The 27994-nt window shown below is 34.1% G+C and overlaps 1 protein-coding gene across 1 annotated transcript; it reads right to left on the bottom strand.

Moving 5' to 3' along the window:
- Positions 1-3181: 3181 nt before the first annotated feature.
- On the bottom strand, positions 3182-27994 carry LOC132740418 (uncharacterized). The gene is made up of 12 exons (XM_060728325.1): positions 27985-27994; positions 26902-27033; positions 26268-26342; positions 25549-25737; positions 22000-22164; positions 16621-16715; positions 15785-15884; positions 11958-11985; positions 10674-10858; positions 6883-6947; positions 3967-4373; positions 3182-3482 (listed from the first exon to the last, which is right to left on the bottom strand). The coding sequence occupies exons 1-12, from the start codon at positions 27992-27994 to the stop codon at positions 3182-3184; spliced, it is 1752 nt and encodes a 583-aa protein (XP_060584308.1).

Genomic DNA, 27994 nt, shown 5'->3' with positions numbered 1-27994 from the left:
TCAATGACCCCCTGGGGCGGGGCCAATTTTGACCCCAGGGCTTTTATTTGAAAAATCTTGGTAGACATTCATTAGAACATATTTCATGCCAAATATCAAAGCTCCAGCTCTTTGGATTTTTAGAAGAAGTTTTTTTTAAGTTTTTACTATATGCATATAGGGAAAATCAATGAGCCCCTGGGGCGGGGCCAATTTTGACCCCAGGGCTTTTATTTGAACAATCTTGGTAGACACTCATTAGAAGATGTTTCATGCTTTTATATCTTAGGTCTAGCTCTTTGGGTTCTTTAAAAAAAAGATTTTTTTTTAAGTTTTTTACTATATGCATATAGGGAAAATCAATGACCCCTAGGGCGGGGCCAATTTTGACCCCAGGGCATTTATTTGAACAAGCGTGGTAGACATCTATTAGAACATGTTTCATGCCAAATATCTAAGCTCTAGCTCTTTGGGTTTTTTAGAAGAAGATTTTAAAGTTTTTACTATATGCATATAAGGAAAATCAATAACCCCCTGGGGCGGGGCCAATTTTGACCCCAGGGCTTTTATTTGAACAAGCGTGGTAGACATCTATTAGAACATGTTTCATGCCAAATATCTAAGCTCTAGCTCTTTGGGTTTTTTAGAAGAAGATTTTTAAAGTTTTTAGTAGATGCATATAAGGAAAATCAATGACCCCCTGGGGCGGGGCCAATTTTGACCCCAAAGGCTTTTATTTGAACAATCTTGGTAGACACTCATTAGAAGATGTTTCATGCTTAATATCTTAGGTCTAGCTCTTTGGGTTCTTTAAAAGAAAATTTTTAAGTTTTTACTATATGCATATAGGAAAAATCAATGACCCCCTGGAGTGGGGCCAATTTTGACCCCAGGGCTTTTATTTGAACAAGCTTGGTAGACATCTATTAGAACATGTTTCATGCCAAATATCTAAGCTCTAGCTCTTTGGGTTTTTTAGAAGAAGATTTTTTAAAGTTTTTACTATATGCATATAAGGAAAATCAATGACCCCCTGGGGCGGGGCCAATTTTGACCCCAGGGCTTTTATTTGAACAATCTTGGTAGACACTCACTAGAAGATGTTTCATGCCAAATATCTAAGCTCTAGCTCTTAAGATTTTTTAAAGTTTTTACTATATGCATATAGGAAAAATCAATGACCCCCTGGAGTGGGGGGCCAATTTTGACCCCAGGGCTTTTATTTGAACAATCGTGGTAGACATCTATTAGAACATGTTTCATGCCAAATATCTAAGCTCTAGCTCTTTGGGTTTTTTAGAAGAAGATTTTTTAAAGTTTTTACTATATGCATATAAGGAAAATCAATGACCCCCTGGGGCGGGGCCAATTTTGACCCCAGGGCTTTTATTTGAACAATCTTGGTAGACACTCATTAGAAGATGTTTCATGCTTAATATCTTAGGTCTAGCTCTTTGGGTTCTTTAAAAGAAGATTTTAAGTTTTTACTATATGCATATAGGAAAAAAATCAATGACCCCCCTGGAGTGGGCCAATTTTGACCCCAGGGCTTTTATTTTGAACAAGCGTGGTAGACATCTATTACAGCTCTAGCTCTTTGGGTTTTTTAGAAGAAGATTTTTTAAAGTTTTTACTATATGCATATAAGGAAAATCAATGACCCCTTGGGGCGGGGTCAATTTTGACCCCAGGGCTTTTATTTGAACAATCTTGGTAGACACTCATTAGAAGATGTTTCATGCTTAATATCTTAGGTCTAGCTCTTTGGGTTCTTTAAAAGAAGATTTTTAAGTTTTTACTATATGCATACAGGAAAAATCAATGACCCCCTGGAGTGGGGCCAATTTTGACCCCAGGGCTTTTATTTGAACAAGCGTAGTAGACATCTATTAGAACATGTTTCATGCCAAATATCTAAGCTCTAGCTCTTTGGGTTTTTTAGAAGAAGATTTTTTAAAGTTTTTACTATATGCATATAAGGAAAATCAATGACCCCCTGGGGCAGGGCCAATTTTGACCCCAGGGCTTTATTTGAACAATCTTGGTAGACACTCATTAGAAGATGTTTCATGCTTAATTATCTTAGGTCTAGCTCTTTGGGTTCTTTAAAAGAAGATTTTTTAAGTTTTTACTATATGCATATAGGAAAAATCAATGACCCCCTGGAGTGGGGCAAATTTTGAACCCAGGGCTTTATTTGAAATAAAGCGTGGTAGTCATCTATTAGAACATGTTTCATGCCAAATATCTAAGCTCTAAGCTCTTTGGGTTTTTTAAGAAAGAAAGATTTTTTAAAGTTTTTACTATATGCATATAAGGAAAAAATCAATGACCCCCTGGGGCGGGGGCCAATTTTGATCCCAGGGCTTTTATTTGAACAATCTTTGGTAGACACTCACTAGAAGATGTTTCATGCCAAATATCTTAGCTCTAGCTCTTCGGGTTTTCTAGAAAGAAGATGTTTAAAGTTTTTTCTTTTGTTACCATGGCAACCAGAGTTCTGCATGGAATGGAATTTCTTTGAACAACTTTGTTAAGGCTTCACACAACGAACATCCCTTTGAAGTTTCATTATGATCTGCGTTTATGGTTTCAGAGGAGAATGTCATTTGAAAAGTGTGAACGGACAACGGACGACAGACGACGGACGAATGGTGATCCTAATAGCTCACCCTGAGCATATTGCTCAGGGTGAGTTTTAAAAACAAAAGGGAGGGCCCACAAGAAAATGGGTAAACTTGTAAAAAAATCTTGTCAGCTAAATCACATCCAAACTGGTTGCAAAAAATGGTCCAAATTTCAAAAGCTGTACTTTCCAAGGAAAAGGGACAGTGGGTTTCACTTCCCCAATTTTTTAGGTAAAGCTTTACCCCAAATTTAAATTTTTTCATTTTAAAAACTGTGCTTTTATGGTCATAATTTAAAAAAGCTGTTTAAATTTCAAAAGGACAAAAAAAAAAGGTTTCCCGGGTTTTCCCCTTGGGGTAGGCCCAAATTTTTTGACCTAAAAGGTTAAAATTTTCAAAAGAAAATTAGGGGAATTACAGGTCCATCGGGACAATTTTTTTCATTTTTTGAATTTTTTTTAAGGGAAAAAAAATTTTTAGTTTTGGTTTTTAAAAATATACATAAAGAATACTCATTACCCCCAGTTTTTATCAATTCAACATACCTGAACTTATAGCAGGAATAGCAATACTTCTCAATTCCATGCCTTCAGCAATGTGCGTAAAAAAAACAGTTGTAAATGGGCATGAAAGAGATCATTTTTACATCTTTGAACATCATCATGAGAACGACTTTCATAATCATACCAACTTGGACCGACTGTATGAATCACACATTTATAATTGAGTTTTCCAGCAGTTGTGCAATAGCCTGACCAACTGGGAATGTCACCATTTCGAGCAATATAATCATTCCCCTCTTTTATTAGGTTATAACCTGCTGCTCTTGCTATCACTGCAGCTACACCTCCACCATGTGAAAGGTATTTTGTTTTGCTGCATTTACAATACAATCAACATTGAGGTTTACAATATCCCCTCTGTAGATTTTCACCAATGTGTTTGCCAAATTTATAGCACTGCTCTTTATCACTTTGATTAAGACTTGTTTTCTTAGAAGAATGTTCAACACTTTTGTTCTTAAAAGAATTCGCAAAATCTGTTGTCTGATGTTATTCCACCTGAAGCAGTATCATCCATTGCTTTGAATTTGGGCTGCTCCTCTGTTTTTACGGCGATTTTGTCCTGTCTGTTTTATTTGGCCAGATGTGATATTAAAATGGTGCTTTACCTTCATGGCCTTATCATATGTATCATTCATATGCAAATAGTTTATTTTTGTCTTGATTCCAGGACACAACATGGATAACCAAATGATTCCTCCACTTTTTTTACAGTAGTCAGGCAAAGCTGACTGCTCTATTTTCTCTTGAATTATAACAATATCTGTTATTTCTTTTGTTCTTTATTGTTTGTATACTTGATGTCAGTTTTCTGTACCTCACTTTTAGCAAAATCCCTGTCATGAGCTGGTATAACAATCTTTGAATTTTCAAATTTAACAGGTCCAAAATTTTTCTCAAAAGATTTTATGTCCTTTTTACATATTTCACTTACAATATTCCAGACATCTTCAGAAGCTTCCATTTCAATGCTTTTGTTAATTGTAACCAGCTCATTTTCATTTATACCTTCTTCTGTTTGTGTACCTTTTTGTTTATCATATTTTGCAAGTATTACCTTTGCACACTTAAGTTGATACGTTGTCAATGTTTCAATCTTTCCAGTGGCTTCATCAACATTTACATAAATTTTCTTCAGTTCATCCATGTCCTCCGGTTGTAAATCTTTAGCCTTTGGAAAATTCCATGAAACTTTTGTGTAACACTGGAAAAAAAACTAATAGTAATGACTCAGGAAACAACAAAAAAAGATAATATTCAGAAACACATTTTACGTGAAAGTTATTTTATACAGTCGAAAACCTTTTAACAGACGAAGCTTTTTGTCTTCTTTTGTGATTTTCATTCAAGACAAAGTATTTGTTTGATATAGCAATGCAGACAAAAAATTAAAGGATGGGCAGAGAGACAGTACAATTAGTATACAGTAAACTCCGCTTATAACGAACTCACTGGGACATTCAAAACCTGTTCCTTATATCCGGAGTTCCTTGTAAGCATATAGCGAATTAGTTTCTTGTATCAGGAGTTTTTAAAGCGAACAGATTTACATATAACGAACTGATTGTTTACCATTGTCTGCCATTTTTGAAGAGCATTTGATTTAAGAAATAGAGATACATGTATTAGTCATTAATTTATAGTTTAGAAAAAATACCCGAGAGCGGAATTTTTTGGGAATTTGAAAATCATTTGCTATTTCAAAAACTTTTAGTTTTACTCCCTATTTCCAATTTCACATAAAAAATATAATATTTTGTTTCTAAACTCTTTTCGTTTTCTTTCCCTATGATTAAGAATAAACAAGATTTTCGATTTTTCTTTCCTTTAATATTGAATTATCTTCTATTTATAATATAAGGGTGACTTTTTTTAATGTAAAGATATAGATTTCTTTTTCAGTTAAAATCAAGCGTACTCTTGCAGTTTGAAATGGATCATGCTTGCAAGCATGCATGATTTATATTGGAAAAACCGATTATAAATTATTTTAATTATTTACTCGAGCAAAACTATTGAAGAAAATAAATAAATAACCGTTTTATCTTGGTGAAAAGAGATCATGCTACAAATATCCTAAATAGAAAACTATACAAATTCTTTAAATAGATGTTTTGAAGTACATACAACGATAAACGGTACATTGGCCCGAGTTTTCATCCGTGCGAATGAAAACGAAAGTTGAAAATGCGGGATCTATAGCCAATATTTTGGAGTTCGTTATAAAAGTGTAATTTTCTGTTGTATAAACTAAATTGGGACTTAGAAATGAGTTCCTTATACGCGATAATTCCTTATAACCGTGTTCGCTATAACCATATATTTTTATATTAAATAAAGAAGGGCAAAATTCGGGTCAAAATAAATTGTTCCCTATAACCGGAAGTTTGCTGTAACTGTGTTTGCTGTAAGTGAAGTTTACTGTACACAGAATGCTTTTCTTTGGGGGCATAAAATGATGCCTTATTTGAACCACTCTTCCTTCCTCAACTAGGGTAAATAATTGCACAACAAAATACATCAATGCTAAACTTACACAACACTTCTCCCTACCAATTAAACCTGTCATGTTGTTTTAAAATCAAGTCATATGCACAACATAACAATGTTCATATAATTAAACAAGAGGGCCATGATGGCTCTGAAATCACTCACCTGAATATAAAAACTATCCATGACCAGAAACAACTTAATATTGTAATCTCTATACAAAAGCAGATATAAAATCTAAATCTAAAACTGGTATCACAAAGTTTATATTTTTATCTGATATTATGCATGACATTGTGTAAAAAACATTACTAGTTGCTTTTGCTAAGGGAAACAAAAGATGAGTACATATAAGGAAAATCAATGACCCCCTAGGACGGGGCAATTTTGACCCGAAGGTTTCTATTTGAACAAACTTTGTAGATACGCACTAGAAGATGTTTTCTGCTAAATATCTAAACTATTTGTGTTTTTTAAGAAGAATTTTCAAGTTTTACTTTATATATAAGGAAAATCAATGAATCCCTTGTGTGGGGTCAATTTTGAACCCAGGGCTTTCATTCAAACAAACAATTGGTAGACAACAACAAGAAGATGATTCCTGCTTAATATCTAAGCTCTAGCTTTTTGGGTTTTTTAAAAGAATATTTTTGTTTTTTGTTTTTACATTTTACTTAATAGAAAAATCAATTTTCAAAGCTGACCATCAAAGGAACATGTGAAGTTTGGATGAAATTGGTTTAATCATTTCTGAGGAGATGTCGTTTAAAGTAAAAGTTTACAGATGGACGACAGATTGACCCCAGACGGACAGAAGCTGAACAGACAAACGCCGGATGAATTGTGATCACAAAAGCTCATGTTGTCACTTTGTGACAGATGAGCTAAGAACATTTAAGACATATGCACAAGACATTTATGTTCATATAATTAAAAAAAAACTAAGTATAATCTCCTACTTATCATTTATATTTTAGAATTCTTTATTTTTAGATTCCTTTAACATAAAACTATCAATTTCAAAGGACTTAGAACTTTAAGCTCTCTACACATGCAAACCAGTATATTTACAGGGTTGTTTAAGGCTATTATAAACTCAAAACAATCCAACACATCCATGATGTCTGAATTGATTTCATATATTATTCTTTGAAATCTTTCATTCAAACTATTTACCATGGACATATCAAGAAGAAATATCTAATCTAAGCTAAGATTAATACCTTCTTTCCATCATATCCCTTGAATATGAACTCTGACTTTTGCACATTTTCCAACTTTTTAGCATCTGTATAAAAAAAGTAGAAGACAAACTTAAAGTTAATCACTTAAAAACAAATTTAATGACTGCTTTTTCTTAGTATTTCCATCACAAAAGGACAATCTGCTCAAAAGCAAAACTTGTAACAGAATCAAGAAATGTTTCAGTTTTGTTTACAATACACAATATCCACAAAATATCTATGTATAATTTGCCATATCTATTACATACAAAAATAAAAACCTAGCTCGCTGACCACAAAGCCAATAAGGGACATAACGAGTCATGACTAACAGCAACATAAAATCTTAGGTCTTTTAAGTCCCATGATATTTAACATATCAGAAAAGAGCTTTTTACTGTAAACTAGGTGCATAGTCATGGGAAACTAAAAAACCCTGATAAAGGGCAAATTTTGACACCAGAGCAATAATTTGAACTAACTTGGTAGAGGTCAACTATGTTTCATCCGAAATGTCTAAGTACTATTTTTTGAAGTTTCTACTATATATGCATACACAAATAAGGAAAACCACCCCCTCCCCTAAAAATCCATGAGTCAGGGCCAAATTTGACACCAGTCCCATAATTAGAAGTATTTTTATAAGTAAAAAAATACCAAATTTATTTCGGATTTTAAAGAAGAAAATTGTACATAATATGGAAAACCCATGACTACCAAGCTGGGTCATGTTCACCCAAGGACCATAATTTGAGCACTCTCAAAATCCATTAGGTGATGTTTCATGCCAAATGTCCAAGTTCCAGCACTAAATCTTTCAGAGAAGCAAATTTTTAAAAGTTTTTACTTGTACATTTACAGAAAACTAATGACCCCAAATTCTGACCCCAGGGCCATAAGATGCTGTTTGAAGCCAAATATCTAGTAAGCCATAGCCCTTAGGATTTCAGATGCTCGGGGCAGGGCCAATTTGGACCCAGGGCAAATAATTTAAACAATCTTGGTAGCTATTACTGATCAAGTAGATGATATTTCATGCAATATTTAACTCTTGTCCTTGGGATTCCATAAAAAAAGATTATTGAAGTTTTTGCAATATAAAAAGAACCCCATGACCCCTTGGGTTCAACCAATATTGACCCCAGAGCCATAATGATGAGATTTCATACCAAGTGACTAAGCATTTACACAGACCCTCTACAAGAAAAAGATTTTTCAAGTTTTTACTATTCACGAGGAAAGTCAATCATCCCCCAGTCAGGGCCACATTTTACCCCTGGTCCACAATTTGTACAATCTTGGAATTAGATGATGTTGTATGCTTAATATCTAAGCTTTTGCCTTTGAGCTTTAAGAAAAGAGGATTTTTTAAGTTTTTACTATGACAGTGTACAGAAATGGAACAAACATGAACCCCAAAGATGCGGCCAATTTTAACCCTAGAGATAATATATAATTTTGGTTCTGTACTGACAGATAATGGTATTTACAATATAACAAAGCTCTAGACTTTGAATTTTTAAAACAAAGAATTTTTGAAAATAACATTTTTAAAACCACTTTTTTTGGCCTTGTGACATATTTATGACAGGTATCATATAAACGAGAAAAGTGTTACACTCTTTTTTTTATTCATTTCGCAATTGTTTTCTATTAAGAAAATAATGAAGTTTTGAACTTGCTCACTTGAAGCAAAAGACCTCCAGAAGATAACTTACTTATATTTCAAATCGCCCTTCAAAACTGCATATAGTTGAAAGAAACTAAATGACTATCAAAAATGTTCATTTTTAACATTATTGCTTTATTTATTTACACTTTAGCATGAAAAAGATTTAGGCCTACTCAATGACAAAATTGATATACGACCACGAGCATACGGGATACCAGGATTTTTCCATACCAATGTTGTAACACTTGACCGTGTTAAATGAATTATTTTCTTCTATATATATTGGTTACTGTGTTAGTGACTGACATAGTAGATTATGCAAAGGAAAAACACTGTATATTGACGATTTTTATCACTTCTTACTTAAACTAGACCTATCACTGAAGGTGATTAATACCCCCACCAGCAACTTTTTGAAAAATAAGTAGTCTGAAGAAAAATTTCAACACAAACTATCAACTGTGTACAAAGAAATATTTCAATTAATTGTAATCCCAACTGGGGTCTCCAAATAAGCTTGCTTTTCACAAAGTTTGATTACAATATCTCATTCCTAACTCTAGTTATTGTCCGGAAACCATTTTTCTATTTTTAGAAACGGTGACCTTGACCTTGACCCCAGGGGGTCCAAATGCAATACCAAGCCAGGTCTTAATGTAAGCTTGCTATACACCAAGTTTGATAACAATATCTCATTCCTAACTCTAGTTATTGTCCGGAAACCATTATTCTATTTTAGTAACGGTGACTTTGACCTTGACCCCAGGGGGTCCAAATGCAATACCAACCCAGGTCTTCATATAAGCTTTCTATATGCCAAGTTTGATAACAATATCTCATTCCTAACTCTAGTTATTGTACGGAAACCATTTTTCTATTTTTTAGTAACGGTGACAACTATCAACTGTGTACAAAGAAATATTTCAATTAATTGTAATCCCAACTGGGGTCTCCAAATAAGCTTGCTTTTCACAAAGTTTGATTACAATATCTCATTCCTAACTCTAGTTATTGTCCGGAAACCATTTTTCTATTTTTAGGAATGGTGACCTTGACCTTGACCCCAGGGGGTCCAAATGCAATACCAACCCAGGTCTTCATATAAGCTTGCTATACACCAAGTTTGATAACAATATCTCATTCCTAACTCTAGTTATTGTCCGGAAACCATTTTTCTATTTTTAGTAACGGTGACTTTGACCTTGACCCCAGGGGGTCCAAATGCAATACCAACCCAGGTCTTCATATAAGCTTTCTATATGCCAAGTTTGATAACAATATCTCATTCCTAACTCTAGTTATTGTACGGAAACCATTTTTCTATTTTTTAGTAACGGTGACCTTGACCTTGACCCCAGGGGGTCAAAATGCAATACCAACCCAGGTCTTCATATAAGCTTGCTATACACCAAGTTTGATAACAATATCTCATTCCTAACTGTAGTTATTGTCCGGAAACCATTTTTCTATTTTTAGTAACGGTGACCTTGACCTTGACCCCAGGGGGTCCAAATGCAATACCAACCGGAGTTTTCACATAAGGTTGCTATATACCAAGTTTGATTACAATACCTCATTCCAAACTCTAGTTATCGTCCGGAAACCATGATGTGGACCGACCGACGGACCGACCGACCGACCGACGGACCGACCGACCGACAAGCTGACTCCTATATACCCCCCCTAAACTTCGTTTGTGGGGGTATAATTAAGATGTCTGTAATAATGGATTTACACCTAGCTACATCGGTATTTACTGTTGTGCCAAGTTATTTCAAAATCCATAGATGAATGGCTGAGTTATAAACTAGACACGTAGTGTGACTGACAGACAGACAGACAGACAAATCCCTTTTTTCTTCATAAAGGAGGGGGACATCACAATTTAATCAACCAGTTGGATGAAAAATTGTTTTCTATAAGCTTTGTTATCTTTATTTTTCTGTTTTGCTAAAATGCCGATTCTTTTCATGTTTCCCATAATTATATTCTACAGAGTAAAGGTGTTATATGAGCAATATTTGATAAGAAAGACCATTGCAAGGTATAAGTTAGCTGGTTAACCAGAATTAACACTCTTTTGGCAATATAATCGAATAGACAAAAATTAACAAATTACCTTCAACATTTTTACAAATTAGGATAGCGGTATCAGAGCCATCCTGATAAACCAACTTTGGAAATATTATTGGCAATTCTAGATCCACAAGTTTCAGTTTCAGGGATTCTTTGGTTTCACTCATTGGAATGTTTTTCATTTCCATATAACATTCCAATTCCTTCATCCTTTCAAGTTCAGGATTCCTTAAAGAAATGAAAAATAATATGGCTAGAAAACAGGGGGTTAACAGGAGTTTTGTAGAAGCAACACATGCTGTAACAAATATGTAATTGGCATGCTTTCACAGCTCATGTTGCATGAACATTTTACAATAATAAACTCTCAAAATGACATTGAAAATGATAGAAGGGTTTAACTTTGTAAAAAAAGATCATTATATCAGAACATGCTGTTATTATGAAAACATCTCAAGGTAGTGAAGCTTCCAATTAAGTGTAAAGAGTTAAAGTAAGTGGTTGCAACGAAATAATGGAAATATTAAATATTAATGAAAAAGCATTAAATGGACAGAACTAAATGGCAAGATACTCAAGAATTTCTCTGAGGAAACTAATAATTTCACTCAAAAATTTCTAAAAGGGGAATAAATGTATTGATTGTAGCTTAAATCTATGCTTTGATATAACATATTAACGAGCCAAATATACTCACTGAAATAAGTTAATTGGACAAAACAGCTTGATAGATAATGTGTTTAAAAAACAGCATAACTTTATAAATAATGAATTGATTGCTGCAAAAATCAAACCTCGGCCAGACCTGTGTTTTGCTACATACTTAAAAATAATTGATATACTTCAATTTTTTTCATGCTGAAACCAATTAGCTTCTCTAAGACATGGAGTAAAAATGAAGAAGAGGACAATTATTAATAAATTATTTTCTTTTATTTAATAGAGGGCTATTGGCCCCTTATTCTTTTGTTACAGAATGAACTAGATTATTCTCACAGCAAGATGGCCCACTGTTTGCTTTAAATAAAACTTGGAGACAGACTGATGGACAATGCCACATCGCATTAATCCTAAGGTCCTTCAGGCATGTAAAATTAATCAAACTAGAACATGCTATTAATATGAAAAGAATACAAATTTTATTTTAAAACAAAAAGAATATGATGATTCTATATTTCTCATCTAGATATGGTCATAATTATTTAATAATTGGGCTGCTTTATGATTTATCTCTTTTTGACTCAAACAGCATGATAAAAGAAAAATTTCCTTAAACTTTCATCTGTAAGAATAGAAAAAGAATATATGTAAAATTTTTAATACTCACTGCACATAGGTAGAACTGAACTGCATATCTGAAAAAATATAATTTAAGTGAAACAGTACAAACTAGAACTGCCACTGTCATGGTGTGAATTAACCCCCTTATACCACTTTGTCAGAATCAACAGTAGCCATACAGAGCTCATTTTAGGACAACCTCCCGGTTACTAAGCCAGTGCATTGCTAAGTTATGTATTTTACATGCTTCAAATGTGAAAATGTCAAAATCAATACACTGTGGACAGGCATTCTTAAGCATTTGAGCAGACAAGCTTATTATAGTAAAAATCCCTGTGACCATGACCTTTGATACAGTCAACTAAAAATCAATAGGGGTCATCTTATTGTTATGGCCAACCTCCATGCCAAATATGAAGACTGTGGGTTAAAGGAATCTTAAGTTATTGGGGGGGACAAGATATTTTTAGTCACAGTCCTTTTGACCTTGACCTTTGACCTAAAAGTCAATAGGAGTCATCTAATGGTCATGGCCAACCTCCAAGTCAAATATGAAGACTGTGGGTCAAAGGAATCTTAAGTTATTGGACGGACAAGCTTTTGTTAGTCAAGGCCACTGTGAGCTTGACCTTTCACCTGGTGGCTTAAAAATCAATAGGGATCATCTTCTAATCATGACCAATCTAAATACCAAATATCAAGACTGTAGGTCAAAGGAATCTTAAGTTATTGGGCAGACAAGGCAAAACCAACAGGCGGATGTCTGGACGCACAAGCTAATTCCAGTATACCCCCTTACAACTTGATTGTGCTTGGGTTTAATTATTTAAAAGAAAACTTTCTGTCAATGCAAATTATATAGCTGATTGACACAGCAGATAATTAAAGAAATAATATATGCAGTTTTTCTATTATTTGGGTAAGATAAAAATACATTTGAGTTTATGTATCAATTAAATGTAAACCTATCTTCCCACACCTGAGGAGCATGGACCAAAGAGGAAAACATAGCTAAGTCTTTATCTTCATACTGTCACTGTGTTATAGTATGAGATGTTGATTTAGTTTCCACACTTAAAACAGCAGAGAATACAGCATAAACTGCAGTGAATGTATCCAGTTCACTTTAATTTTAGGGAAATGCCTGACTGCCCCTATTACCCTAGGGTAGGAGAGGTCCGGTTAAATTTATTATAGTATACTTAAAGATTTCACCGATAGGTTTCGTCTTCATGGGCATATCATATTTGTTGTAAAAACCAAAATACAATTTTCAAATTACAATTAAACTCTATTACATCATTTTAAACAATCATTTTCTTAAAAATAAGTTATAAATTAATACAGAATTTACAAAATACAGCACCAAGAAAAAGGCTCTGTTGCATGTAAAATATTGGCATAAATTTGCAAGTTATTTTCTTTTTAATGAATATGAGTATGTGAAAAACCTCAGCATTACAACATTTAAAATTATTTTCATGTACTGTTTTTCTGGTACAAACTAGAACTGCCACTGTCATGGCGAGAATACCCCCACATACCATTTTGTCAGAATCAACAGTAGTCATTTACAGCTCAAGGTCAACTACCCTGCCAAATATGAGGGTAGTAAGCCAGTGCATTGCTAGGTTATGTATTCTACATGTTTGTAGTAGCAAAGATCAAAGTGATCTTTATCTTTGATCTAAAAACTGAAACTGCCACTGTATGATTTGAAAAACCCCCATTCAAGCAGCTTTGTCTGGGGGTGTTTTATGATGAATATATCAGAACATATTTATGCTTCAAATGTGAAATGTCAGAATCAATGCACTTTGGGTAGGCATTCATAAGCATTTAAGCAGACAGGCTTATTGTAGTTAAAGCCCCTGTGACCTTGACCTTAATTAACACAGTCACCTAAAAATCCATAGGGGTCATCTACTAGTCATGACTAACCTCAATACCAAATATGAAGACAAATATGTTGACCAAATCATTCTTAAGTACTTGAGCAGACAAGCTTTCTCAACTAAAGACCCCTGTGACATTGACCTTTGACCCAGTGTCTTCAAAATCAATAGGGCTCACTTAATGGTCATGATCAACCTCCATGCCAAATATAAAGACAGGGTCAAAGGATTCTTAAAATGTTCAGCGGACAAGTTTTTTTTAGTCAAGGCCCTTCTGACCTTGACCTATGACCTCAAAACCAATTAGGGTAATCTACTATTCATAACCGACCTCAATACCAAATATAAAGACATAGCTTTCTAAGCAATTAAGCAGACAATTTTTAAATTTTAACACCCCTTTTGCCCTTTGCCCATTTAAACCCCCAATGCCCCTCAAATTCAAAAAGGTTTGTGGTTAAATGGTCATAACAAACTTTCCTTTGGGTTTAAATATAAAAACCCTGGGGGTTTCAAAAGTTTTTCTAAGGGAAATATGGCGGTTTAAAGTTTTTTTAAAATTTAAAAGGCCCTAGTTACCTTGACCTTTGACCTCAAAATCAATACAGGTCATCTAATGGTCATGACTAACCTCCATGCCAAATATTAAGACTGTGGGTCAAAGGATTCTTAGGTTATTTGGGGGACAAATTTTTTGAAGTCAAGGCCCCTGTGACCCTGGCCTTTGTTCCAGTGATGTCCAAATCAATATGACTCATCTAATGGTCATAACCAACCTTGATACTAAATATGAAGACTGTTGACTTTGTTTGTTTGTTTCATTTTATGCCTTTTCCCAACAGTATTTCAGTCATATAGGCGGGTAGTTTCCTAACCGTCGTTCCTGGAGAGTTACACCAGTACTAGAATACCTTCCTCCATGCTAAACTACCAAAACATATCCAGGGGATCGAACCCACATAAGAGAGCTAACTGGATTAGAAGTCATCAACTTTAACCCCTCAACCACGAAGATTGTTGACCAAAGCATTCTAGAGCAATAGAGCGGAAAATTTTTTTCAAGTAAAGGCTCCTGTCACCTTTGACCCAGTGGCCTCAAAGCAATAGGGGTCATCTAATGGTAATGAAATATGTCCATGCAGAATAGGTAGACTGTAAGTCAAAGGAATCTAAAAAGTTATTGCGCAGCTTTTTCTAGTTAAGGCCCCTGTGACTTAACCTTTGACCCAGTGACCTCAAAATCAATAGTGTCATCTTACAATCATGACCAATCTCAAAACCAAATATGAAGACAGTGGGTCAAAGGATTCTTAAAGTATTAGGCGGACAAACTTTTTTTAAGTCAAGGCCCCTGTGACTTTGACCTTTGAGCCAGTGACCTAAAAATCAATAGGGGTCATCTAATGGTCATGACTAACCTCCATGTCAAATATAAAGACTGTGGGTCAAAGGATTCTGAAGTTATTGGCCGTACAAGATTTTTTTAGTCAAAGTCCCTGTGATCTTGACCTTTGACTTGGTGACCTCAAAATCAATAGGGGTCATCTATAAATCTTGACCAATCTCAATACCAAATATAAAGACTATGGATCAAAGGATTTTTAATGTTATTGGGCCGACAAGCCTTTTTAGTCAAGGTCCCCGTAACCTTGACCTTTGACCTGGTGACCTCAAAATTTTTAGGTCTCCTACTAATCCTGACAAATCTAAATACCAAATATGAAGACTGTGGGTCAAAGAATTCTTAAGTTATTGAGCAGATATGGAAAAACAGGACAGCCAGACAGGCTGATTCCAGTACACCCCCTTACAACTTTGTTGTGTGGGGGTATAAATATTACACAAGCCTAACAACAAGACAGCACTAATCTGCAATGAAGTCTGCATTACTTTCCCGTATTTTGAATTATTCTTTAATATTTAAGTAAAATATTTCTGGTATCATTGTTTTGTTGTTGAAGTAACATCATGTATATACCTCTAGAATCTGTTCCTCTCTCAATGAACATTTCACCCGGAGCATTCAACGAAGCTGGTTCAGCAATAGCATCTACCTGATCTTCTTGAGGCATATGTAGCTAAAAGTAATGTTATAATTCTCTAATGCAGTGATGAAATAAATTAATTCTATACAAAATAGAATTTTGCTACAATTTTTCATAACTATACAAAATAGAATTTTGCTACAATTTTTCATAACTAATCGTTAGTGCATATTTCTGTTCATTGCTAGTTAAGATGAAGCCTAAATCTGATTTCAACAATTTGAAACTTTATTATCACATCAGCATTGTTTCTGCCAAACATTTCTGTTGTGTTTGTGGTGCTTTAAATTCTTTGAGTCTTATCTTTTCTCCAAGAAATGGGTTCTTAAATTCCCATGGAATCTCCAATAGGACAGCCAACATTTCGAATTAATTTTTTCTTAGGTGTCCGTGACTGCATGGCTTCTGTTTAGCTCTTCAAATTCCAGTTTATTTAGTTCTTTTCTCATTTTAAGGGCACACATTCTTCAACTTGGCATAATTTTGCCATGATTTATATTTAATGTGCCAAAAAAGACACACAGCTAAGGATCAAGGATAATAATTGAAAGAACTCAACTGCAATTAAAGTTGAGAAAACACCATTTTTCAAACTTTTATTGAATTTTTTTCAGCCAGTGTAATGAAGCTTGAACTTAAGCTTGCATTTACCAATATCATCCATGAACATGTTGAATCAAACTTAAAACCTCATTCTGATGTGTTAGGTCATCTTTAAGTCACTAATTTCTACATTTTTAGAGAATTTTGAACACAATATAATTCTAACCTTTATTAATATAACTTCCTTTTCCTTTCTTAAATAATCAACTGCTGCAGTCAGGTTGCTTTTGGTACCAGCAAGAGTCATTACAACAGTCTGTGCTGTAATGTAAATATTTCTGCTCGTTAATTTACATTGATAGAAAATAAAACAAGATGACTTCGGTGGCATTTTAAAATTGATGAGTGCCCTGACTTAGATGATGAGCAACACAGCTAATGTCATGGTTATAATGTCATCTGGCGTCATATGTTTACCCATATTTCTATTTTTAGATTATTTAGGCATGATTATCAAATTTTGTTACGATAAAATGAATACTGTGCTATCTACGAATAAATTAAAGTGGTTAAAGAGATATTACTTAAAAATAATTTCAATAGGCCTCAAATAGTGAAAAAATGTCCTATTTGGGCCCCAAACACATGTTTTCGCTTAAGAAATGTTGCTAAAAATAGTGAGCACTTTTTCAGCGCCGCGCCTCATCCAAAAGATCCATCAGGGGGTTTGAAGGGGGGCCGTAGTCTGAAAAGCCTTTGTCTCTAAATTAATCCTTTGAGAAGTTGCAGCACTGAAATAAATTTTCATGGAAAAAATCGAGGCAAAATATTGATTTTTGGCAATTTTTAGACGTCCCCTCCTTGCCATGGTAACAGGAAATTCCAGATTGAGCATGTTGTTATAAAGGCAATGGTCCTGTCAACATTTGTGCCAAGTTTGATTAGTATTGAAGCATTTTTCATAGTTTTATAGCAGTTTGAACTTGTAACAGGAGGCTTTTCAATGAAAACAGCCAAATTTCACAATACTGGTTGGGGAGATAACTTCGGCTGGTTGATAAACTCGGCTTTTTAGAATATATTGAGTTATCGACTTTTTTAATGTAATCAAGCTCACCATCTCGTACGAACGCTGGAAGTTTGGTAAGATATTTAAAAAACAAGAGGGCCATGATGGCCCTGAAGTCGCTCACCTGTATAAAGGCCCCCAGAGCGGGGCCAGTTTAAACCCCAGGGCTTTTATTTGAACAAACTTGGTAGACACCGATTAGAAGATGTTTCATGCTAAACATCTAAGGTCTAGCTCGCTGAGTTTTTAAAAAAAAAGATTTTTTAAGTTTAAACTATACACACAGTTAAAAGCAATTACACCCCCGGGGCGGGGCCAGTTTTGACCCAAGGTCTTTTATTTGAACAACTTTGAAGACACTCACTAGAAGATGTTTCTTGCTTAATATCTAAACTCTAGCTATTTGGGTTTTTTTTCAATGAAGATTTTTCTAAGTTTTTGCTATACACATAAATAAAATCAATGACTCCCAGGGCAGGGCCAATTTTGACCTAAGGGCTTTTATTTGAACAAACTTTGTAGACACTCACTAGAAGATGTTTCATGCTTAGTATGTAAACTCTAGCTATTTGGGTTTTTCAAAGAAGATTTTTTTTTAAAGTTTTTGCTAATTTACACATATAAGGAAAATCAATGACCCCCGGGGCAGGGCCAATTTTGACCCCAGGGCTCTTATTTGAACAAGTTTGGTAGACACCCATTAGAAGATGTTTCATGCTAAATATCTTAGCTCTCTAGCTCTTTGGGTTCTTTAAAAGAAGATTTTGTAAGTTTTTACTATATGCATATAGGAAAAATCAATGACCCCCTGGGGTGGGGCCAATTTTGACCCCAGGGCTTTTATTTGAACAAACTTGATAGACACTCATTAGAAGATGTTTCATGCTAAATATCTTAGCTCTAGCTCTTTGGGTTCCTTAAAAGAAGATTTTTTAAGTTTTTACTATACGCATATAGGGAAAATCAATGACCCCCTGGGATGGGGCCAATTTTGACCCCAGGGCTTTTATTTGAACAAACTTGGTAGACACCAATTAGAAGATGTTTCATGCTTAATATCTTAGCTTTCTAGCTCTTTGGGTTCTTTAAAAGAAGATTTTTTAAGTTTTTACTATATGCATATAGGGAAAATCAATGACCCCCTGGGACGGGGCCAATGTTGACCCCAGAGCTTTTATTTGAACAAACTTGATAGACACTCATTAGAAGATGTTTCCTGCTAAATATCTTAGCTCTAGCTCTTTGAGTTCTTTAAAAGAAGATTTTTTAAGTTTTTACTATATGCATATAGGGAAAATCAATGACCCCCTGGGGCGGGGCCAATTTTGAGCCCAGGGCTTTTATTTGAACAAACTTGATAGACACTCACTAGAAGATGTTTCATGCCAAATATCTAAGCTCTACCTCTTTGGGTTCTTTAAAAGAAGATATTTTAAGTTTTTTCTATCAGTTGCCATGGCAACCAGAGTTCTGCATGGAATTAAATTCTTTGAACAATTTTTAAAGGTGACCACCAAAGGAACATTTATTTGAAGTTTGGATGAAATTGGCTCAACGGTTTATGAGGAGATGTCGTTTAAAGTAAAAGTTTACGGACGACGGACGGCCGGACGCCGGACGAAAAGCGATCACAAAAGCTGACTCTGTCACTTTGTGACAGGTGAGCTAAAAATAGCACAGACTTTACAAAAGTTTACAAAACATGACTATAAATAGTAGAGGAAATCCGATTGCTGAACGCATGCGCAGTAGATGCTCATTTTGAGGCCAGTACAGGGTTACTTTTTATGAGTCCCGGTCAGGCTGCACATTTTTTTCACTCTATGACATACTTAAAAAGAACAAACCAAAAACACAAGAAATGTATTTACGTTAAAATGAATTATAATTATGTTACATAGTACATTGCATATTTAATATCATGTTATCATAGATACATGTATTCATTATACCAACGTCATTCTCAAAAATTCTGATACAAATTATTTTTTATTTGACATAATATGACTAGCAAAGGAATAATAAAATGTCTAAACATGGAATTCTACGTTTTAATTTACTCATTAAAAATGATTTAAGGAGAAAAACAAAGAGCCGGAATTATCTACTCGCACGTGTTAAAAATGTCCTTTTTATGTACCTCTTCCAGGGCCTCTCAAAATTACCTGTTTTGTTTCTAAATATATCTTTTATGGTGATACCGGAATATCAAAGAGCTGAAGTTTATTATGGTGCAAGATTCATCAGAATACATAAACAAATAAATGAAATATGCTCCAAAAACACCAATTTTCCGCCAATTTATCTCCCAAACCAGTATGCTCATGAGGGAAAGGGTTAACTGACTGACTCATGTTTAGTTACTAGTATGATTTTAGAGAACCACAAACAAATCACTCATACTGAGTTCATATGCCAAATAATTCAAAACTAAATGTCCTTTATAGCTTGTTTGGTGTTTTAGATGTTCAAATGCCAAACATTTTTTGGCTTACTCTGGTCAGTATCACTTAAGAATGATTCCTATTACAGCCAATGAAATCTTTTTCAATGTTTCAAAGGTTTTTTTTCTTTTTTTTGCGATTCTTACAATTTTTCATTAATGATTGTATTTAAATCGGTGTGATGAGATGGATTAGTATTCTAAAAGTACATTTCAGTGGGCTAAAATGCGAGATTCTAACAATTAATCATTCCATCTGAAATAGACAGGAATAGGCATCTAATGTGGTGGTCCAACACTGTAAATAGTCTCCTTCCAAAAATGTATGAGTAAAGGCCTTATCCTTGCTATTCAATCCTGAAAAGAAGGTTTCAATGTGTTTTTTTTTTAAAGGTTTTAATGAATGTTGTCATAAGATTGCAGATCATTCAACCTGTCCATACAAGTATAACTTGACGTCATGACAATATGATATAGAGATAATATAAAAACAAGGAACATCGCAATGCGATGCAACCAGGTTTTCAGCAAAATATTTCACAGAAGCTTTGTCATGAAGGGGCATTTGTTTTTAATTGAACTTTTAGGAGGAATTATGGCTTTTTTAATATTCCTCAAACAAAAATGATTGAGAAATTTTATGTTGTCTATTCGCCTTTTTTTCCCAAATGTTTTAGAAAGGTAAACAGTACTTTATTTTTGCTTAATTTTTGCATTTTTGCATCTCTTGTCATTTTCTTTTGTCAACAATATTGGTGTGTGGTGTTTTGTTCGATATCAAGAAAAGTATGTACACAATTTTAAAAAAATACTTGAATGATGTCTTGGAAGAAACATGGGAATTTAGTGAGCGCCAGGGCACTTGATGACAAAGCTTCTGTGAAAGTTTGGTCAAAATCCATTGAGAAATGTAGGAGAAGTTGCGCACTGTAGAATTGTTCACTATATATTCTGTATAAGGAAAAAATATACTAAGGGCCATAATTCGGTCAAATATTATCCAATCAAAAAACCCCGACAATATGTGCCAGGCACTTGATAACAAAGCTTCTAAGGAAGTTTGGTCAAAATCCGTTGAGAAATGTAGGAGGAGTTGAGCACAGAAGAAATTGTTCTCTATATATTCTGTATAAGGAAAAAATATACAAAGGGCCATTATTCGGTCAAATATTATCCAATCACAAAACCCCGACAATATGTGCCAGGCACTTGATAACAAAGCTTCTAAGAAAGTTTGGTCAAAATCCGTTGAGAAATGTAGGAGGAGTTGCGCACAGAAGAAATTGTTCACTATATATTCTATATAAGGAAAAAAAACAAAGGGCCATAATTAGGTAAAAAAAAACCAATTGCAAAACCCTGGCAATATGTGTCAGGGCACTTGATGACAAAGCTTCTGAGAAAGTTTGGTCAAAATCCGTTGAGAAAAGTAGGAGAAGTTGCGCACAGAAGAAATTGTTCACTATATATTTTATATAAGGAAAAAAAACAAAGGGCCATAATTAGGTCAAATATTATCTAATCACAAAACCCCGACAATATGCGCCAGGGCACTTGATGACAAAGCTTCTGTGAAAGTTTGGTCAAAATCCGTTGAGAAATGTAGGAGGAGTTGCGCACAGAAGAAATTGTTCACTATATATTTTATATAAGGAAAAAAAACAAGAGGCCATAATTAGGTCAAATATATACCAATTGCAAAACCCTGGCAATATGTGTCATGGCACTTGATGACAAAGCTTCTAAGGAAGTTTGGTCAAAATCCGTTGAGAAATGTAGGAGGAGTTGCGCACAGAAGAAATTGTTCACTATATATTTTATATAAGGAAAAAAAACAAAGGGCCATAATTAGGTCAAATATTATCTAATCGCAAAACCCCGACAATATGCGCCAGGGCACTTGATGACAAAGCTTCTGTGAAAGTTTGGTCAAAATCCGTTGAGAAATGTAGGAGGAGTTGCGCACAGAAGAAATTGTTTACGCCCGCCCGTCCGCCCATCCGCCCGCCCGCCCGCCCGCCCGCCGACATACCTCAATCTAATAACCAGTTTTTCCCTTCGGAAAACCTGGTTAACAAATGAATAGACTATACCTCCTGAATCAATTTGGATGTTTTCCTTGAAGAATGAAATAGCTCTATTGAAGAAATTTTTTCCAACAAAAACTACAACTTCAATGGGATATCTGGCAAAGGAAGAAATATCTAATAAAGCTGTAGCTACATGTGTCATGAAGTCCCCACCTTTCAAAAATGGATCTGAAAAAGTAAGACTATGTACTTAAGTAAAATGTGCTAGTATTTACACAAACAAGAGGGCCCTGGATCACTCACCTGAGAAAAAGGTCAAAAGGTTGAAGTGGAGCCCCTTTCACCCCAGAATAAATAGCGAAAATTAAAACATAGCAAAAAATACAGGATTCACAATACATATTAGGAAAATTAATGACCCCTGGGGCCTGGTAGACAGCCACTAGAAGATGTTTTATGCAAAATATCTAATCTCTAGCTCTTTTGGATTTTCACAAGGAGAGTTTTTAAGTTTTAGCTATATACATGTATATATAAGGAAAACCAATGACCCTCTGGGGTGGGGCTATATTTTTTTTTTAAAGGCGATTTTATTAAGATATTACTATAGACATGTATTCACCTGAAATTAAATATTCTTCATGACAAGGGACAAGTTATATTGTAAACTATAAAGCAGATATAAAATCTAAATTTCAAACTGGTAACACAAAGTTCATTTTTGTGGAAAATCTGGAATAGTGCATGTGTAAAATCTTTGCTGGTTGCTATGCTTAGGAAAAACAACAGTTATAAACGATGTCACTGTTTGCTATACAAAATAAATGGTTTCCTTGAAAGTCAGTGCCTGCTATTGAAATTCAATGGTACATGTAGATTCACTTGTTGCTATGGAAACTAAGCTTATGGTCTTGTAGATTTTGAAAATAATTCTTTAAAAGTTTTAACTATATACATACATACATGTATAAGGAAAATGTATGATTTCCCAAGACGGTACTTGTATAGGTCCACCAGAAAATGTTTCATACCAAATATCTAAGCTAAAGCCTATAGAGATTTTCTTCTATTATGGCTTTCTTTTTGGATTTGAATATATAAGGAACATCAATGCCTCCCTGGAGCAGGGCCAATTTTGACATCAGGGCTTCTTTTAAAAAAACAAAATTAGAAAACACCCAATAGAAGATGTTTCATTCTAAATTTTCAAGTTCAAGCTCTTTAGGATTTTCAAAGGAAGATTTTTTTTTTAATTAAGGAATTCAATTCTTTGAATTATATTTAAAGGTGACCATCCAAGGAATGTTCTTGTAAAGTTTGGATAAAATGTGTTTTGGGATTTACGAGATGTTGTTTAAAGTAAACGCTACCAGACAATTGCGAACAAAAAAACTCATCAAGTCATTTTGTGATAGGTTAGCTAAAATAATAATAATAAAAACAAAATTTTTATTAAACAAACATAGCTTATTAAGACAATAAATCAAGTTTGATTACAGTACCTGTTCTCATTCCTAACTCTAGTTTTTGTCTGGAAACCATTTTTCTGTTTTTAGTAACAGTGAGCTTGAACTTAACCTGAGGGGATTCAAAAGCATTCCAAATTTAGATCTTCAGATAAGCTTGCTATATACCAAGTCTGATTACAATATCTCATTTCTAACTCTTGTTATTACCTGACAACCACTTTTTTAATGTAAGTTACAGTGACCTTGACCTAAACAACAAACCATCCAGTATTTTTACGTACGGTTGCTATATACAAACTTTGTTTACAATAATTCATTCTTACCCAGAAATCATGACAGAAGAACCGACTAACAAGCTGATTCTATATACCCCCCACTTAACTTTTTGTGGTGGTATAATTACACCACTCAAAAAGGTCTTATAATCAATTAATGCAATTGTGTTATCACGGCTCTCTTTCTCTGTTTTGGGGGACCTGTACCTGTAGGTGAGGGTATTTTATATTGTTTCCCTTGTAGGGGAAATTTCAGGCAATTTTGCTGCATATAAAAACTAGAACTATCACTAAATGTGATTTATACCCCCACAAGACTGCTTCGGAAATGAGATGTTACTAGTAACAGAATACCTTGTAAAACAATTGAAATATAGAGTTATGGTTGTGGGCAATTAAAGATAGTTGTGGTTCTTGTATGTTGCATTTCCTTTCACTGTGGTTGGCAATTGATGAAGTTTTATGGAATTACTCTTTAATAAGTCCAGAAAGACAAATAAAAGGAACAAAGGGCAATAACTCTATAAATACTGAAAATGGAGTAAAAGTATCAAAGGGCAGTAACTCTGTATTTTGTCAAAATGGAGTTATGGCTCTTGTGCACTGCACTTCCTTTTAATGTACTTGACAATGTATGAAGTTGTATTGAATTCCACACAGTAGTTTTCAAGTTATGCTCTGGGCAATGAAAAGTAACAAAGGGCAATAACTCTGTAATTAGTCAAGATGGAGTTATGGTTTTTGTGCACTGCACTTCCTCTTAATGTGCTTGACCATTGTATGAAGTTATATTAAATTCCAACCATTAGTCTTCAAGTTACGCTCCAGACAAAAAAAGCAATGGAAAAGTTACAAAGGGCAAAAACTCTGTATTTTGTCAAAATGGAGTTATGGCTCTTGTGCACTGCACTTCCTTTTAATGTACTTGACAACGTATGAAGTTGTATTGAATTCCACACAGTAGTTTTCAAGTTATGCTCTGGACAAGGAAAAGTAACAAAGGGCAATAACTCTGTCATTAGTCAAGATGGAGTAATGGTTCTTGTGCATTGCACTTCCCCTTATTATGCTTGACCATTGTATGAAGTTGTTTTTAATTCCAACCAGTAGTCTGGACAAGGAAAAGTAACAAAGGTCAGTAACTCTGTAATTAGTCAAGATGGAGTTATGGTTCTTGTGCACTGCACTTCCTCTCAATGTGCTTGACCATTGTATGAAGTTATTATGAATTCCAACAATTAGTCTTCAAGTTATGGTCCGGACAAAAGAAAACAATGGAAAGTAACAAAGGGCAATGACTCTGTAATTACTTTAGATAGAGTTATGGTTTTTGAGCCCTGCACTTCACTTTATTGTATTTGACAATTGTATGAAGTTGTTTTGAATTCCAACCAGTAGTTTTCAAGGTATGCCTTGGACAAGGAAAAGTAACAAAGGGCAATAACTCTGTAATTAGTCAAGATAGAGTTATGGTTCTTGTGCACTGCACTTCCCTTCAATGTGCTTGACCATTGTATGTAGTTATATTGAATTCCAACCATTTGTCTTCAAGTTATGCTCCGGACAAGGAAAATGCAACAGACGTCTGGACCCACCAACCACCGGGTGACTCCTATATACCCCCCCCCCCCCCAACTATGTTTTTGGGGGTATCATAATAGTGACAATACTCATATGTTGTTAACAATTACGTATTTTATTTTGTAAACAAGCTAATTTTTAGATACAAACATAGGCAGGCAAACTTTAAAAAAGGTTTTTTTCTCTCTTTCTTTAAGAAAAAGTGGTCTACAGACTAACAGATGAGCTTTTGCTAAACAATTTACTTTCAGCATAATTAATTACAATATGATGAAAAGGGGTCTTACTGGCATCATCAAAATAGAGACCAACAGATTTTTTCTTCAATGTAATAGCAAACTTGAGCAAATTAGCCACCGCCTTCTGTTTTCCACTTGGGTTGTCTTCGTAAGGAGCATGTATCACATCTTTGTAATCAAGCTTTCTGCATTCAAAAGTACGGACTGTTTCATTGGTAAATCTTCCTTGAGGGAACACTGAAAGTAAGACAACATTACAACTTGTAAACACTTGGTAAAATATTTTGCTAACTGTTTATACATTAAATCCTGGATGTAATGATAAAAAACAAGCAGACTAATTAGCAATTGTATTGAGCAAACTTCCTTCTCTTTGTAACAAATTAGAAATGGGAAAGTGATCAGGGAATATTCATAGTGGTCCTTCAAGACAAATGTTGCTTAATACATGTGGTTACATAAGCAAATTAGACTGCATATATATTGGATTGTGGCTTTAAAATAATCAAATTATGCAGATTTCAGACAGACTGAAGGACATGAAGGACATGAGCAAGCTTAACTGTTTTTCTTGAAACAAGAGTATGTGATAACATAACATATGTAACATGTTATATATTATACAGAAAAGTAAAAAATGAAATTAACTTGATCAATGATCAATTTATTATAAGCTAAATCCAATATAATTCTTTAATGTTGTAGAATTCATTTACAATACAATAACTTCACAATATATAAGGTGAAAATAAATACAAATAACTCACTTTCTTTAAACAATTTAAATCTATCGGACTCATCAATTTCTTTCAAAAGAACATGCTCATCTGGCCTTCCTTTGGCTGTCAAAGAAAAGCAGTTAACAAAATGAAATAAATACAGCATAATTATTACAATGCCAAAGCAGTAAATTCTCCATATTTTCTAATAAATATGAGTTTTATTTCCAAAAATTAATATCCTTATCTGATTTTACGAAGTAAAGATATAATGTTTGCTCCTAAAAACTTTCTGTTTAGTTTTTTTTCTAAGATATCAATGAAGCCAAACCCTATGAGTATTTATTATACATGTATGTTTAAAGCATGCAGTTTTACAGTCCTATTCTTTGATTTTTCATTACAAGAAGGACATTATAATTTTGCTATTCATACAAATAAAGTACAGACTTTTGCAAGGCATGTAAGTAGTTTTCCTTATACAACAACTTAAATTTGATGCCATATTGGTAACAAACTATCTCTCGACTATGGCTCTAGAGAACTATCAAAACAATGGGTTGGTAAAAGTTTCTGATATACTTATAAATATATGTATAGTTACATCATTCCATATGTAAAATAACTATAAGTTTAAGAAATGTTCAAACTAATATGAGTTAAGGCTGTATATACTACATACCATTACGAAATGCTGTGCTTTCCCAGAGATATAAAATACAGTCTTGTTTAATATCCCTGATTGTGCCATTTGCAGCTTTAAATGTTATGTTTCCATAAGTATGACAACTGGGGGCACATGGCTGCTTTGAATCTGAAAATTGTGATAAATTTTAACAGCTTGAATATAAGCAAACAATGCAGTCTTACATGCATTTTCAATAAGGTCAAAAGCATGCTCTCCAAATGCCTGTATAGCAGAATAATGATAAATCAAATTCTGATAAACATATCACATTCAAACCTTACAAATTGCCCACTTATCTTGATCATAAGTACAAATCTTTTTTAAAAATTCCATCATGCATGTAGAAGTTAGGGCAGGTGCACTAAAGAACTGTATAACAAAATACCCAATCCCTTGCTGTGACCTTGACATTGGATCAAGGTCACATTTGAATAAATCTTCTTGTCAGTTTTTTTTGTTCAATATGGAATCAAATCCATAAACAAGAGGGCCCCATAGCATTTATATTGCTCACCTGAATAATTATATTCTCCATGACAAGGAAGAAGTAATATTGTAATATCAAACAAGAGTAGATATAAAATATAAATCTTATATCGATATCAAAAAGTTTATATTTGTATCTGAAATAGTGTACATGTAGAAATTTTACTGGTTGCTATCGCTAAATGGAAAACAATAGTTTTAATGAGATGTCACTGTTTGCTACCCAAAATTATGGCCTTAGAAGTCATGGCCAATGAAATTCTATTGTAAATTCACTCATTGCTATGGAAATTTAATATTTGCTGGTTGCTATGAAAATTTACAGTTTTTTTATTATCAAAAGTCAGTTGTTGTCATGAAGTCACTAGTTTCTATGGAAACTTAAGCTTTAGTTCTTTTAAATTTAGAGAAGATTTTTCAAAGTTTTTACCATATAATACTGATTAAGGACAATCTATGTTCCCCCTGAGGGATGGGAAACTTTGTCCAGAAGGCTACTGTAAAATCATTATTATTCGTGGGTCACGAGGTTTTCGTGGGTAGATCAATCCACGTATTTAAGATCTGACAAAATTTTATCCAAACAATTACTTCTAACCAT

This window comes from Ruditapes philippinarum, unplaced genomic scaffold, assembly GCF_026571515.1.
Source record: "Ruditapes philippinarum isolate M1 unplaced genomic scaffold, ASM2657151v2 ctg2386_1_1_1_1, whole genome shotgun sequence".
Taxonomy (NCBI): Eukaryota; Metazoa; Mollusca; class Bivalvia; order Venerida; family Veneridae; genus Ruditapes; species Ruditapes philippinarum.
Note: the sequence above shows the minus strand (reverse complement) of the source record. Positions and strands in the feature narration are given on the sequence as shown.

Bases quoted from the DNA above. Each gene is read 5' to 3' on its own strand.
- LOC132740418 (XM_060728325.1), bottom strand. The intron at 26,343-26,901 runs GTATGTAGTATA...TTTCTTTGACAG, and splicing joins AAGCACAGCATTTCGTAATG to CCAAAGGAAGGCCAGATGAG. The intron at 16,716-21,999 runs GTATAGTCTATT...TTTACATTACAG, and splicing joins CATCCAAATTGATTCAGGAG to CACAGACTGTTGTAATGACT.